General features: G+C 42.8%; 4 protein-coding genes across 7 annotated transcripts; all 4 read left to right on the top strand.

Annotated features, from left to right (window-relative positions):
• The first annotated feature begins 19 nt into the window (after positions 1–19).
• On the top strand, positions 20–2977 carry LOC124181928 (cytochrome b5-related protein-like). Of its 3 annotated transcripts, none has more exons than XM_046568654.1 (5): positions 20–166; positions 421–687; positions 884–1151; positions 1931–2222; positions 2308–2977. In XM_046568654.1, exons 2-5 carry the CDS (start codon positions 448–450, stop codon positions 2801–2803), a joined length of 1296 nt encoding a protein of 431 aa, XP_046424610.1. In that variant the 5' UTR covers positions 20–166; positions 421–447; the 3' UTR covers positions 2804–2977. The 3 variants fall into 3 exon arrangements, with proteins under 3 accessions (XP_046424610.1, XP_046424608.1, XP_046424609.1); XM_046568652.1 differs by having other exon boundaries at positions 20–252; XM_046568653.1 differs by having other exon boundaries at positions 20–270.
• A 140-nt stretch (positions 2978–3117) lies between these two features.
• Positions 3118–5636, top strand: LOC124181929 (cytochrome b5-related protein-like). Its single transcript, XM_046568655.1, has 5 exons — positions 3118–3644; positions 3730–3983; positions 4054–4321; positions 4394–4682; positions 4785–5636. The coding sequence occupies exons 2-5, from the start codon at positions 3744–3746 to the stop codon at positions 5278–5280; spliced, it is 1293 nt and encodes a 430-aa protein (XP_046424611.1). The 5' UTR covers positions 3118–3644; positions 3730–3743; the 3' UTR covers positions 5281–5636.
• Positions 5637–7637: 2001 nt separating this feature from the next.
• Positions 7638–9656, top strand: LOC124181930 (cytochrome b5-related protein-like). Of its 2 annotated transcripts, none has more exons than XM_046568657.1 (5): positions 7638–7901; positions 8031–8284; positions 8355–8622; positions 8695–8983; positions 9086–9656. In XM_046568657.1, exons 2-5 carry the CDS (start codon positions 8045–8047, stop codon positions 9579–9581), a joined length of 1293 nt encoding a protein of 430 aa, XP_046424613.1. In that variant the 5' UTR covers positions 7638–7901; positions 8031–8044; the 3' UTR covers positions 9582–9656. The 2 variants fall into 2 exon arrangements, with proteins under 2 accessions (XP_046424613.1, XP_046424612.1); XM_046568656.1 differs by having other exon boundaries at positions 7638–7942.
• Positions 9657–9787: 131 nt separating this feature from the next.
• LOC124181931 (cytochrome b5-related protein-like) lies at positions 9788–12488 on the top strand. Its single transcript, XM_046568658.1, has 5 exons — positions 9788–10663; positions 10737–10995; positions 11080–11347; positions 11453–11744; positions 11808–12488. Exons 2-5 carry the CDS (start codon positions 10759–10761, stop codon positions 12301–12303), a joined length of 1293 nt encoding a protein of 430 aa, XP_046424614.1. The 5' UTR covers positions 9788–10663; positions 10737–10758; the 3' UTR covers positions 12304–12488.
• The last annotated feature ends 385 nt before the right edge of the window (positions 12489–12873 follow it).

Raw genomic sequence — 12873 nt, 5'->3', positions numbered from 1 at the left:
TAGTTAGTTCTCACCGGCAAATCGAGGCGGTTGTTTGACTCGTCGTCGCGTTACGACTACTAGTCATATTGTAGGACGAAAAATTTCGCAAACATTTCGTACAAACTTATGATCACGTGTCGAGGGTATAGTCGATGTAAAAAATTGTGAAATACAACCGTGTGAGGTGAAAACGAAAACTAATCGAACTGGATTCGATTAGAAACAATATTTTCCGTGCTTACTTGAGGGATAAAAGGGCAATTCAGCTTGGTGAAAATTTTGTTCAACGTACCCTATGCTTTAAATACGTATAAAATGATCAACGACTAATTAGAATAAATTTAATAAAAACGATAACATGAAAAGTTTCAGACTTCAAGTCTTTTTTGTCACTCTATCACTGGACTACATATTTTAATATTCTCGTTAATTTTACAGGTTTTTGAATAATCCTCGATCCTCAATATGGCGCCTACTAAAAGGTTCGAGAGCACCCTCGTCGGTCTCAAATATCCAAGCGAAAGGGACAGCGTGATTAAAACGGGAGCTAAATGGCTGAAGGACAAGAGGCAGGACGACGGAGCTGAGGGACTATGGCGAGTAGATGACAAACTTTACGACCTGAGTGAATTTGCGAAGAGTCATCCTGGCGGTACCGAGTGGATCACGCTGACTCGGGGCACTGACATCACCGAGGCTTTCGAGGTGATTTTTTTAAATTCAAACTGTCCCGTTACTCAATTCCCTGTCGCTTGCTCGGAGTTCTTTTTTTTTCTTTTTTTTTTTCATTTTGTTAATTTTGAAACCACCATGCAAAAGTAAGGCATGTCAAGGGGTGACTTGACAGACCTTGATACCTTCCTTGTGAGTGAAATTGAATGGAATCTCTTTCTCGGTGCAGGCACACCATGTCAGATCGACTGCCGAACTAATGCTGCCAAAGTTCTTTGTTCGGAACGCCATCGCCCCGAGAGCCAGTCCCTTCACCTTCAAGCCCGACGGATTTTATAGAAGGTTCAAGGCCCGTGCCAGAGAAGCTCTGAAGGACGTGGACTTCCACAAGTCTTCTCGAACATCAAACCTCATCGCCGATTCTCTCTTCGTGGGCACGATCGCTCTTTCCGTCATCGCTGCAACCACTCGATCGTGGATCGCCATTGTAGGCAGTGGTTAGTCCTCTCAGAACTGGTGTGAAGTTGTAATGGATTGGGACAATTTGGGTTTCTTCGCGCTAAAATTAGAAGCGATTAATCGATTGATCTGCGTAGTGATTCTTGGTGGCAATGCATTTCCAAGTGTACCAGTTATTGTCACGCTTAAACCCAATTATTGAACCTTGTATTTTTCGAAACTATAAATTGACGGTACAAATTGCGAATTCCTAGATGACTAAAATCAATTGCTAGAAAGTTAGACACTATAAACTTAATTCGTGGTAATTTGAAAATTAAGGATCAAACAGATGCAACCAAGAAAGGTCACGAATTGGGACAGGGCCGATAACTGGGACACTCACTTTACTACCTCGTTACGTTACAAGAGAGTCTAAGGACGGTTAGAGGAATAGGATTCCATGAAATTTGTTACCGGAGCGTTGCTTCACTACTGCTCATTGGAGAACTCGGGAATTGCACGTGTGCGAGTGTGTCGATGATTATCATCGCTCTTCGTTGTAAGAGAATAACCGTCATGTAGACGGATTCGGTGTCTGAACACGTATGATTCGACGGAATCGCTCGTTCGCTTATAACGAGGAGCCGCTCCAAAGTTGGTAGACTTCTGGTACAGGGGGTGGAGTGGGAGAAGCTGTAAGACTTGCTCAAGCGTAACAATGTTATGAATTGTTGATAATTAAGCACTCCCATGCGGTGCATCAAGGAAATAACCCGGTATATAGGTAGGTGTAATTAAAATCACCTGCTATTCTGACCATAGCCTTGTTTCTCAGGGGTTCTTCTCACCTGGACAGCGATAACCGGTCATAATTTCATGCACCAGCGAGATTCCTTTCGCATGTACTATATGGACCTGCTGTTACTGTCCTCGAGAGAATGGAGAATCAATCACGCACTGAGTCACCATCTATTCACCAACACCGTTCAGGACATGGAGATAACCGCGTTCGAACCGTTCCTCTCGTGGCTTCCTCGGCCCGACAAGGGACCGTTTACACGCTTCGTATCTTGGATAATTTCGCCCCCTGTATACACTCTAATGATCTTCGAGGAGGGACTGAAAAGGTTTGTTCGGCTAACAATGTAAAAGCTTAAGCGCAAAGCGGTTGTCCCGCACTTTTATTATGATCCGGTAATTCATGGCGAACAGGATATACTCGACATTCTGGGAGTGGAACGGACCCGGGGTCAGGGACGCCGTCCCATTCCTGATACCAGCGGTGATGTGCGTCGTGGCACCTCCAGCCGTCGCCTTATGGACCTGGATGAAAGTGATCGCGGTGGCCAGCTTCCACTTTACCGCTGTTGGAGTCAGCGCGGCTCATCATCACCCGGATATCTTCCACGACGGAGACGTTCATCGTGAGGACATGGACTGGGGCCTGGCTGAGTTGGACGCCGTCCGAGACCGGGCCGAAATAGACACGTCGATATTTTTGGTCCTGACCAGCTTCGGATCCCACAGCCTCCACCACCTCCTTCCGTCCGTCGACCACGCCTATCTTTACCTCTGCGAACCTGCGTTTGCGGAAACTTGTAAAGAGTTTGGCATTAGTACGGAACTTTGGTCGCAGTGGGACCACGTCAAGGGCCAATTTCTCCAGCTTGTAAACAATGCGCCGAAGAAGACCGCGAATACTAGATGATTCACAGCACTGTGTCGTCATAACTACTCGGTACCTTTTGATGATTTATAAGTAGAATATTCCGCGAGAAACTTCTAAGCTTTTGTATACAGCGTTTTTTCGTTTGTCAGAAGTTGGATCGAGGAAAAACGGTAAATATGTTATAGGAATTTAAAATAAAACAATGTTTTCGAATTTTCTCGAGCATATGTTCGGCCTTATGGTTTTAAATTATCTTACTTGTGATATTTAAATGCAATGTGATAAATTGTATGATAAGCCCGAAAAAATGTTAGAACACTTTACGCTTTCGCACCGTCTGGCAAGTATCAACATAGGTGAACAAGGCTATCGGGGGTGTCAAGATGTCAGTGAAATATCACGAAAGGAGATGACTGCAGCTTGCTTCCAACGTTTGCTGCTAGAAAACGATTTAATTCTATTTATTCCACGGCATCATCATTTCCCTATGCACATTATATTATACCTTTAGTTTATTGCTTTATAAGTTGCGATTTTATTGCGCGTTTTGATCAAACACTGGTAGTATGCTGAAAGTATCAAACTATTACGCAATTACTCGAGTATCAAGTGTTTACAGTACTCGGTGTTGCCCAACTGCCCCTCCCCTCCACTTTATCGAACGCATATAACTGATAAAGCTACTCGCGTTATACATAATCGCTTGCGTATTTTTTTAGCATGCAATTCGCATTTACTTATGTAATACAACTCTAACACTTTACTTCATATCTTAGAAGCATTGAAACTTTTTCATTTCGCTTCGGTCCATCGAACTGAGTAGTCAAATACGGAACATAGGTAGATTCGCAAATCATCATACCACAAGGTGATCGAATTGGTAAGTAATATAAATTACTTGTTTGCAACTGTTTCAAAGGTAGATTTTTAATATTTGGTAAAAAAATTTCAAACTTTTCTATAAGGATTAACTGCTGGAATGGGGCCGAAGGAAAAGAAGGAGAGCACCCTGATTGGGCTGAAGTATCCGAGCTTTCGCGATAAAGCTTGGAAAACTGGTGCAAGCTGGCTGGACGGTAAGAGGAAGGACGACGGAATCGAAGGACTGTGGCGGGTCGGTGACAAGCTCTACGACCTGGCTCAATGGGTTGGGAATCATCCTGGTGGCGCAGAGTGGCTGACCCTCACTAAGGGAACCGACATCACGGAGGCGTTTGAGGTACCAGTCATTTTTTACCGGCTAATGGGCAACGGGCGACCAATCGAACATTGAATTTTCTCTGCTACAGGCCCACCACATTACTTCCTTTGCCGAACAACTCCTGCCAAAGTTTTACGTCCGGGACGCTACCACTCCCAGATCCAGTCCGTTGACCTTCAAACCAGACGGTTTCTATAGAGTGTTTAAAAGCCGCGTCAGAGAAGCTCTGAAGGGTGTCGATTTCCACAAGCCAGCGAAGTTGTCCAATTTGATGAGCGACTCCCTTTGCGCTGGGACGTTAGCTCTTTGCGTAACGGCCTCAGCCACGCAATCATGGGCTGCGATTTTCGCTGCTGGTAATAGAATTGTTCGATGAGATTGCAATTATTTTCTTGTTACAGGACATAATTCTACTCTATCAATTCCAGCGATTTTCCTTACGTGGACCGCGGTAGCAGGGCACAACTACATGCACCTGAGAGATTCGTTTCGTATGGCCTACATGGATCTGAGTCTTCTTTCCTCGAAGGAATGGCGAATAACCCATTGTCTGAGCCATCATCTTTACGCCAACTCCATTTTGGACTTTGAACTCTCGATGTTCGAGCCCTTCTTTGATTACGTACCTCACGAAAAGGGGTTCATCACTCGTCGTTTGTCCTGGCTTTATACTCCCTCAGTTTACGCCGGAGTCTATTTCATGAACGGGGTCAAAAGGTTGGGACAGCCTTACGAGTTTCTTGACTGATCCGACAGTATCACAAATATGACAGAATCAATTCGAATACTGACTGAATAACCACGTTTTCTTCGTTACAGAATCTACAGTCTGGCTTTTGAGTGGGGCACCTTAGATTACAGGGATTTAACACCGTTTCTGATCCCAGCCCTGATGTGTGCAGTGGCACCGCCGAGTCTCGCCCTCGCTGCTTGGATGAAGGTCATCGCTATATCCAGTTTCTATTTCGTCTTGATTGGAGCAAACGCCGCTCACCATCACCCTGACATCTATCACGATGGAGACGTCCATCGCGAGGATTTAGACTGGGGCCTGGCTCAAATAGACGCAGTCCGGGATCGCGTTGAAATCGAGCCTTCCCGTTTTCTCATAATAACCCACTTTGGGTCGCACACCCTCCACCACCTTCTACCAACCGTCGATCATTCTTACTTACACCTCTGCGAACCCGCCTTTGAGCAAACCTGCAAAGAGTTTGGCGTTAATACCGATCTATGGACTCAGTGGAAACTCTTCAAGGGCCAATTCATGCAGTTACAACACACAGAGCCGAAGAAAACGCCCAATACCAGATAATTTTATATGTTTTATTATATTATACCTTGACATATGCTTAAGAGAATAAAATCGAAACTACGCGTGACTCGTAAACATGTATTCTAGAGTGACGAATCCAAAATACGATCAATAGGAAAGTTCCATGCATTTTTTTAAATTCAAATTTTGGTAGTTTAGGGAAAAAGAGTTGGGCCAATTTTTATCTTAATTCATTTACAACAAAGTTGAAGCGGATACAACAGGATAAAACATGGTAGTATGTGTAATGTGACGTCACCCATAGTGCTAAAGTAAGTAAAAGAATAGTGAAATTCAATTGCGTGTAGCTTTTGTGATGATCATTTCTAGTGCAAATAAAAAATACGATTCCATCATTTTTGAAATCCACTGCTTCATGCTAGTGTAAAAAGCAGATTCTTTTCACGAAACTTCCCTATTGCTAGAGACCCTGCACAATCCTCGTCTTTCTACAAACACGATGTTTAGCCAAAGAAGTTATTTCAGTTTATGTAACGGTATTGCAATTCCCATCAAACATCTTACCAGTATCATTAAAATGTGAAATGACAAGATTAAATGAAAGGTTTTGGTTGCGGCTTGACAGAACCGGTTATCTTAAATTTAGCAGGAGTCAAGATGACCGACACAGAAGACAGCAGGAATGTAAAATTACAATTACCAGGAGCTAGTTCATAAAAAAAAGTTTTCGTTTTTGAAACTACCTCGTAAATAAGAACAGAACAACTTATGCAATTTTTGTAAACTATAGATAACCTTAATTTTATTGATAAGTTTTTGACATGTGATGTACAGTAATTTAATTCGGCTCTCTAACATATTGCTTGTTTATAACTGATTGCGCGAGAAGCGTGATAATCGTTATTGACGTAACTACTTGTTATACTACAACGTTTGATAAAAACATGGTTGCAATTATTGGCTTCCGTTTCAGCTATTCAGTGCCCTATCTACGTACAAGTGATAATAACGCCAGAACTAATTGTAAGGAATTTGTAAGCTGCCCTCATTACAGCTTGACTTTCAACGAGACTCGACAGCGGTACTTTTTTTTGAACAGTGTTCAAAGTACAATGTTACAAACAACGAAAATGCCAGTAAAAAAGATGGAGAGTGCACTCATCGGGTTGAAGTATTCAAGTGAACGGGACGCAGAATTAAAAGGAAAAGCGACAAGACGATGGAGCCGAAGGATTATGGCGGATCGGTGATGAAATCTATGACCTCGATGGATGGGCAACAAACCATCCGGGCGGTTCCGAGTGGATAACGCTCACCCAGGGGACCGACATCACGAAGGCATTCAAGGTGTTCTTTGGCCTTGAGACATTCCGTTCGTTCCTTGAATTCTCAAACCTTGCAATTTTTACATCTATTCCATTCTTGTCATAGGCACATCATGTAACGCTTCTTGCTGAATGTCTGCTGCCAGAGTTCTACATCCGAGAAGCGACCGCCTCGAGGTCCTGTCCTTTCACCTTCAAGCCCGATGGCTTTTATCGATATTCGAAGAACGTGCCAGGGAAGCCTAAAAGCATGTCGACTTTCACAATCCAACGAAGACATGGAATAGAAATTCTTATATGACGAGGAGCTCCCCACAGACTGTATGTGTACCCTGAATTGTCTATAATCAAGCACTCCTAAGTGGCGCATCAAGGTAATAGCCCTGTATGTAAGTAAGTATAATTAAAATCACTTGCTTTTCTGACCATGGCCTCGTTTCTTAGGGGTTCTTCTCACCTGGACAGCGATAACCGGTCACAATTTCATGCATCAGGGAGATTTCTTTCGTATGTACTTTATGGACCTGCTATTACAGACCTCAAGAGAATGGAGAATCAACCGCGGACTGAGTCACCATCTATTCACCAAAACTGTCCAAGACATGCAGATAGCTGCATTCGAACAATTGATATTCTGATATTTATAATAGTAAAATATTTAGTCATGCAATAAATAAAAATTAATAAATAGTAATAAATCGAGCCAAGTGACCATTTCAGAGAGAGTACGAGCGGACGAATTCATTTTAGGTAGCCAACGGAGGGTTGATTGCAATCTGATAAACTATATGATGAGTCTGAAAACATTTTAGGATAGCACACTGTACGCTTTCGCACTGTCTGGAAAGTATCAACGTGGTTGCACAAGGCTATCGGGGGTATCAAGATGTCAGTGAAATATCACGAAAGGAGATGATGGCAGCTTGCTCTCAACGCTTGCTTCTGGAAAACGATTTAACTCTATTTATTTCACGGCATCATTACCCTCTGCATATTATATTATACCTTTGATAGATTGCTTTATAAGTTGCAATTTTATTACGTATTTTGACCAAACAGTGGAGGTATGTTGAAGTTATCGAACTCCCATGCAATTACGCAAGTATCAAGTGTTTACAGTACTCGATGTTGCCCAACTGCTCCTCCCTCCACTTCACCGAACTCACATGACTGATAAAGCTACTCGCGTTATACATAATCACTTACATATATTCTTTAGCATGCAAATCGCATTTATTCATGTAACATGACTCTAAAATTTTAATTTATATCCCAAAGACATTCAAACATTTTCATTTCGCTTCAGTCCGTTGAGTAGTCAAATAGGGAACATAGGCAAGTTGGCAAATTATCATACTATAGGGTGACTGAATTTGGTGAGTCTGATATAAATTAATCATCTGCTGTTTGTTTCAGAAGTAGATTTTTATTGCTTTGTAAAATGATTTCAAACTTTGCTATCAGGATTAATCGCTGGAATGGGGGCAAAGGAAAGGAAGGAGAGCACCCTGATTGGGTTGAAGTATCCGAGCTTTCGCGATAAAGCTTGGAAAACTGGTGCAAGCTGGCTGGACGGTAAGAGGAAGGACGACGGAATCGAAGGACTGTGGCGGGTCGGTGACAAGCTCTACGACCTGGCTCAATGGGTTGGGAATCATCCTGGTGGCGCCGAGTGGCTGACCCTCTCTAAGGGAACCGATATCACGGAAGCGTTTGAGGTACCAGTCATTTTTTACCGGCTAATGGGCAACGGGCGAACAATCGAACATTGAATTTTCTCTGCTGCAGGCCCACCACATTACTTCGTTTGCCGAACAACTCCTGCCAAAGTTTTACGTCCGGGACGCTACCACTCCCAGATCCAGTCCGTTGACCTTCAAACCAGACGGTTTCTATAGAGTGTTTAAAAGCCGCGCCAGAGAAGCCCTGAAGGGTGTCGACTTCCACAAGCCAGCGAAGTTGTCCAATTTCATAATTGACTCCCTTTGCGCTGGGACGTTAGCTCTTTGCGTAACGGCCTCAGCCACGCAATCATTGGCTGCGATTATCGCCGCTGGTAATAGAATGGTTCGATGAAACTGGAATTATTTCCTTGTGACAGAACCTAATTCCACGCTATTAATTTCAGCGATTTTCCTTACGTTGACCTTGATAGCGGGGCACAACTACATACACCTGAGAGATTCGTTTCGTATGGCCTACATGGATCTGAGTTTTCTTTCCTCGAAGGAATGGCGAATAACACATTGTCTGAGCCATCATCTGTACGCCAACACAATTTTGGACTTCGAACTCTCGGCATTCGAGCCCTTATTCGATTACGTACCTCACGAAAAGGGGTTCATCACTCGTCGTTTGTCCTGGCTTTATAGTCCCTTAGTTTACGCCATAGTCTATTTCGTGAGCGGAGTCAAAAGGTTGGGGCAGCCTTACGAGTTTCTTGACTGATCCGACAGTATCACAAATATGACAGAATCAATTCGAATACTGACTGAATAACCACGTTTTCTTCGTTACAGAATCTACAGTCTGGCTTTTGAGTGGGGCACCTTAGATTACAGGGATTTAACACCGTTTCTGATCCCAGCCTTGATGTGTTCAGTGGCACCGCCGAGTCTCGCGCTGGTTACTTGGATGAAGGTTATCGTTATATCCAGTTTTCATTTCGGCTTGATCGGTGTAAACGCTGCTCACCATCACCCTGACATCTATCACGATGGAGATGTCCATCGCGAGGATTTAGACTGGGGCCTGGCTCAAATAGACGCAGTCCGGGATGGCGTCGAAATCCAGTCTTCCCCTTTTCTCGTATTGACCCACCTCGGATGGCACACCCTCCACCACCTTCTACCAACCGTCGATCATTCTTACTTACACCTCTGCGAACCTGCCTTCGAGCAAACCTGCAAAGAGTTTGGCGTTAATACCGATCTATGGACTCAGTGGAAACTCTTCAAGGGCCAATTCATGCAGCTACAAAACACCGAGCCGAAGAAGACGCCCAATACTAGATAATCATCTATGTTTCATCATATTATACCTTGATATATGCTTAAGAGAATAAAATCGAAACGACGCATGACATGTAAACAGGTCTTTTAGAGAAACGTGCATTCGTGAGTTACGAATCCAAATTGCGATCAATAGGAAAGTTTCATGCAATTTCTCTACTTCATATCTTGGTAGTTTAGGGAAAAACCATTTGCTCAATTTTTATCTTTGTTCGTTTGAAACAAAGTTGAAGCGGATACAATAGGATAAAATATGATAGTATGTGTAAATTTGATTACATGTAGTTTCTGTGATTATCATTTCTGATAGAAATGAAAACAAAACTATTCAACGATGTTTAAATACTCTTCTTCATGCCAGTATAAAAAACAGATTGTTTCATGAAATTTCCCCGTGGCATAGACCCTCTACAATGCTCGTCTATCTTCAAGCACGACGTTTTGCCAAAGAAGTTATTTCAGTTTATGCAACCGTAATGCAATTCCCATCAAACATATTACCAACATCATTAAAATTTCAAGCAAGGAGATTGAATGGAACGTGTCGGTTGCGGCATGATAGAACAGGCTATCTTACATTTAGCAGGAGTCAAGACGATCGATACAGAATACATCAGAATTGTAAAATTACATTTACTAGGTGCTAATTCAATTAAAAAAGTTTCCATTCTCGAAACTACGTCGTAAATAAGGACAGAACAGAGTTTGCAATTTTTATAAACTACAGATGACAGTCATTTCAACGATAAGTTTTTGACATGTGATATACAGCAATTTATTTCGACTCTTTAACATATTTCTTGTTCACAACTGAGAACCGTGATAATAGTTAATAACGCAGCTACTTATCATCTGAGAATGATTGATGAAACCACAGTCACAATTATTGACTCCCCTTTCAACTATTGATTGCTGCATCTACATACAAGTGATAATAACACCACTATTTTGTTGGTAGTAGTGGAAGCTTTATAAATCGCAAAGAATTGAAATTTTCAGTGTTCGGCCATTATTGTCAATCAGTCAAGTATACGTCAGCTGACTTGTTTGTCACGAAATACGCGCAAATATTTGGTGAAGGAATTTGTAAGCTGCCCTCATTACAGTTTGGCTTTCAACGAGACTCGACACTGGTACATTTTTTAAATAGTATTCAAAGTACAACGTTACCAGCAACGAAAATGACGGCAAAAAAGATGGAGAGCACTCTCATGGGGTTGAAGTACCCAAGTGAACGTGGCGCCGGATTAAAGACTGGGGCAGGCTGGCTGAAAGGAAAGCGACTGGACGATGGAGCCGAAGGACTATGGCGGATCGGTGATAAACTCTACGACCTCGACGGATGGGCAAGGAACCATCCGGGCGGTTCCGAGTGGATAACGCTCACCCAGGGGACCGACATCACGGAGGCATTCGAGGTGTTCTTTGGCCTTGAGACATTCCGTTCGTTCCTTGAATTCTCAAACCTTGCAATTTTTACATCTATTCCATTCTTGTCACAGGCACATCATGTAACGCTTCTTGCTGAACGTCTGCTGCCAGAGTTCTACGTCCGAGAAGCGACCGCCCCGAGGTCCTGTCCTTTCACCTTCAAGCCCGATGGTTTCTATCGAATATTCAAAGAACGTGCCAGGGAAGCCCTAAAGGATGTCGACTTTCACAGGCCAACGAAGACCTCGAATCTTATTGCAGATTTTCTCTTCGCCACCACGTTACTCCTCTGTACGACGGCTGCAGCGACCCAATCTTGGATCACAATCGTGGCGAGCGGTAACGAATTGGTTACCTTGATATTAGTTTGGAATTCATTTTGGATTCGAATTCATCCCTCTTTCTCACCCAAGACAAAGTAAAGTCTCTGTTAATCTTCTGTAGGAATATTCTTGACCTGGACTTTGAATGCGGGGCACAATTACATGCATCAGAGGGACAACTACCGCATGTGGTACATGGATTTGAGCCCAATGTCCTCCAAGGAATGGCGGATCTTTCACGCTCTAAGTCACCATCTTTACACAAATACGCTCCTTGACCTGGAGATAATAATGTTTGAGCCCATCTTTCACCTGCTACCTCGCAAAGATAAAGGACTGATACCACGGAATTTTGCATGGCTCTATTCTCCTCTCGTTTACAGTCTGACATATTTTATACACGCGATCAAAAGGTGGGTATCGGTAAGTTAATTCGGATCCCCGTCTGATTATTCTCATTATCCCTTTTCACACAGGATCTATTCTGTCTTTTGGGAGTTTGGCGAACCCGAGCTAAGAGACGCGGTACCCTTTCTGATCCCGACATTGATGTGCTTCGTCGCACCTCCGCTGACCGCTTTTATCACCTGGGCGAAGGTCATCTTTATTGCCAGCTGCCACTTTAGTCTGGTTGGATTGAATGCGGCACATCATCATCCGGACATCTATCATGACGGGGACGCCCGTCGCGAGGATACCGATTGGGGCCTTGCCCAGCTAGACGCGGTCCGTGACCGTGTCGAGATCGAGCCTTCCATATTTCTTATCCTGACCCACTATGGGTCTCACACTTTGCATCATCTACTACCTACCGTGGATCATGCCTATCTTCACCTATGCCAACCAGCCTTTGAGCAAACCTGCAAGGAGTTTGGCGTCAGTACGGAACTTTGGACTCAGTGGAAGCTTTTGAAGGGCCAATTCAAGCAGTTGGGAAACGTTGAACCGAAAAATACACCGAACATGCGATGATTATCGAAAAACATTTAACCGTGTCTTGATACTTTCTTAATTTTTAAAATCCTTTTTCCACTGTATCTAATCAATATTGTTACTCAATGTATCCCTTGGCGTGTTGTGTATTTTGGAAATTAAAGTAAACGCTATTGGAGGATTATTGAATAATTGCAAAAATAAAATCTGAAAATTTACTAACATTTCTGTAAACGAAAGCTTTACGAGTTCGAGAGGCTCCGATTAATCCAGTTAGATGATTCGTTAAAAATTTAGAGTGGTAAATATTACGTGTATGAACTGGATAGAGGGTTTCGCAATTTGTTATTATACTTTGTTATGTTTATTTTAAGAGATGATAAAAATTGCGTATCAAATTTTTCACCTTTGATCTTAGATACGGTTGACATACTTTGATGGGGTTACATAAACGAAAATTAGTTTATCGTAACCATATCATAACAAGTAACTTATCCACGCAGTTGAAAACATTCGATAATTTACATCTGCACTTAATAGTTATCGAAAATTATTTGCCGTCGCCATTCTCCCTTGTTGATTACACTTGCTTGATATATCTTCCACATA

Source organism: Neodiprion fabricii, chromosome 5, assembly GCF_021155785.1.
Source record: "Neodiprion fabricii isolate iyNeoFabr1 chromosome 5, iyNeoFabr1.1, whole genome shotgun sequence".
In the NCBI taxonomy this organism is placed as follows: Eukaryota; Metazoa; Arthropoda; class Insecta; order Hymenoptera; family Diprionidae; genus Neodiprion; species Neodiprion fabricii.
Note: the sequence above shows the minus strand (reverse complement) of the source record. Positions and strands in the feature narration are given on the sequence as shown.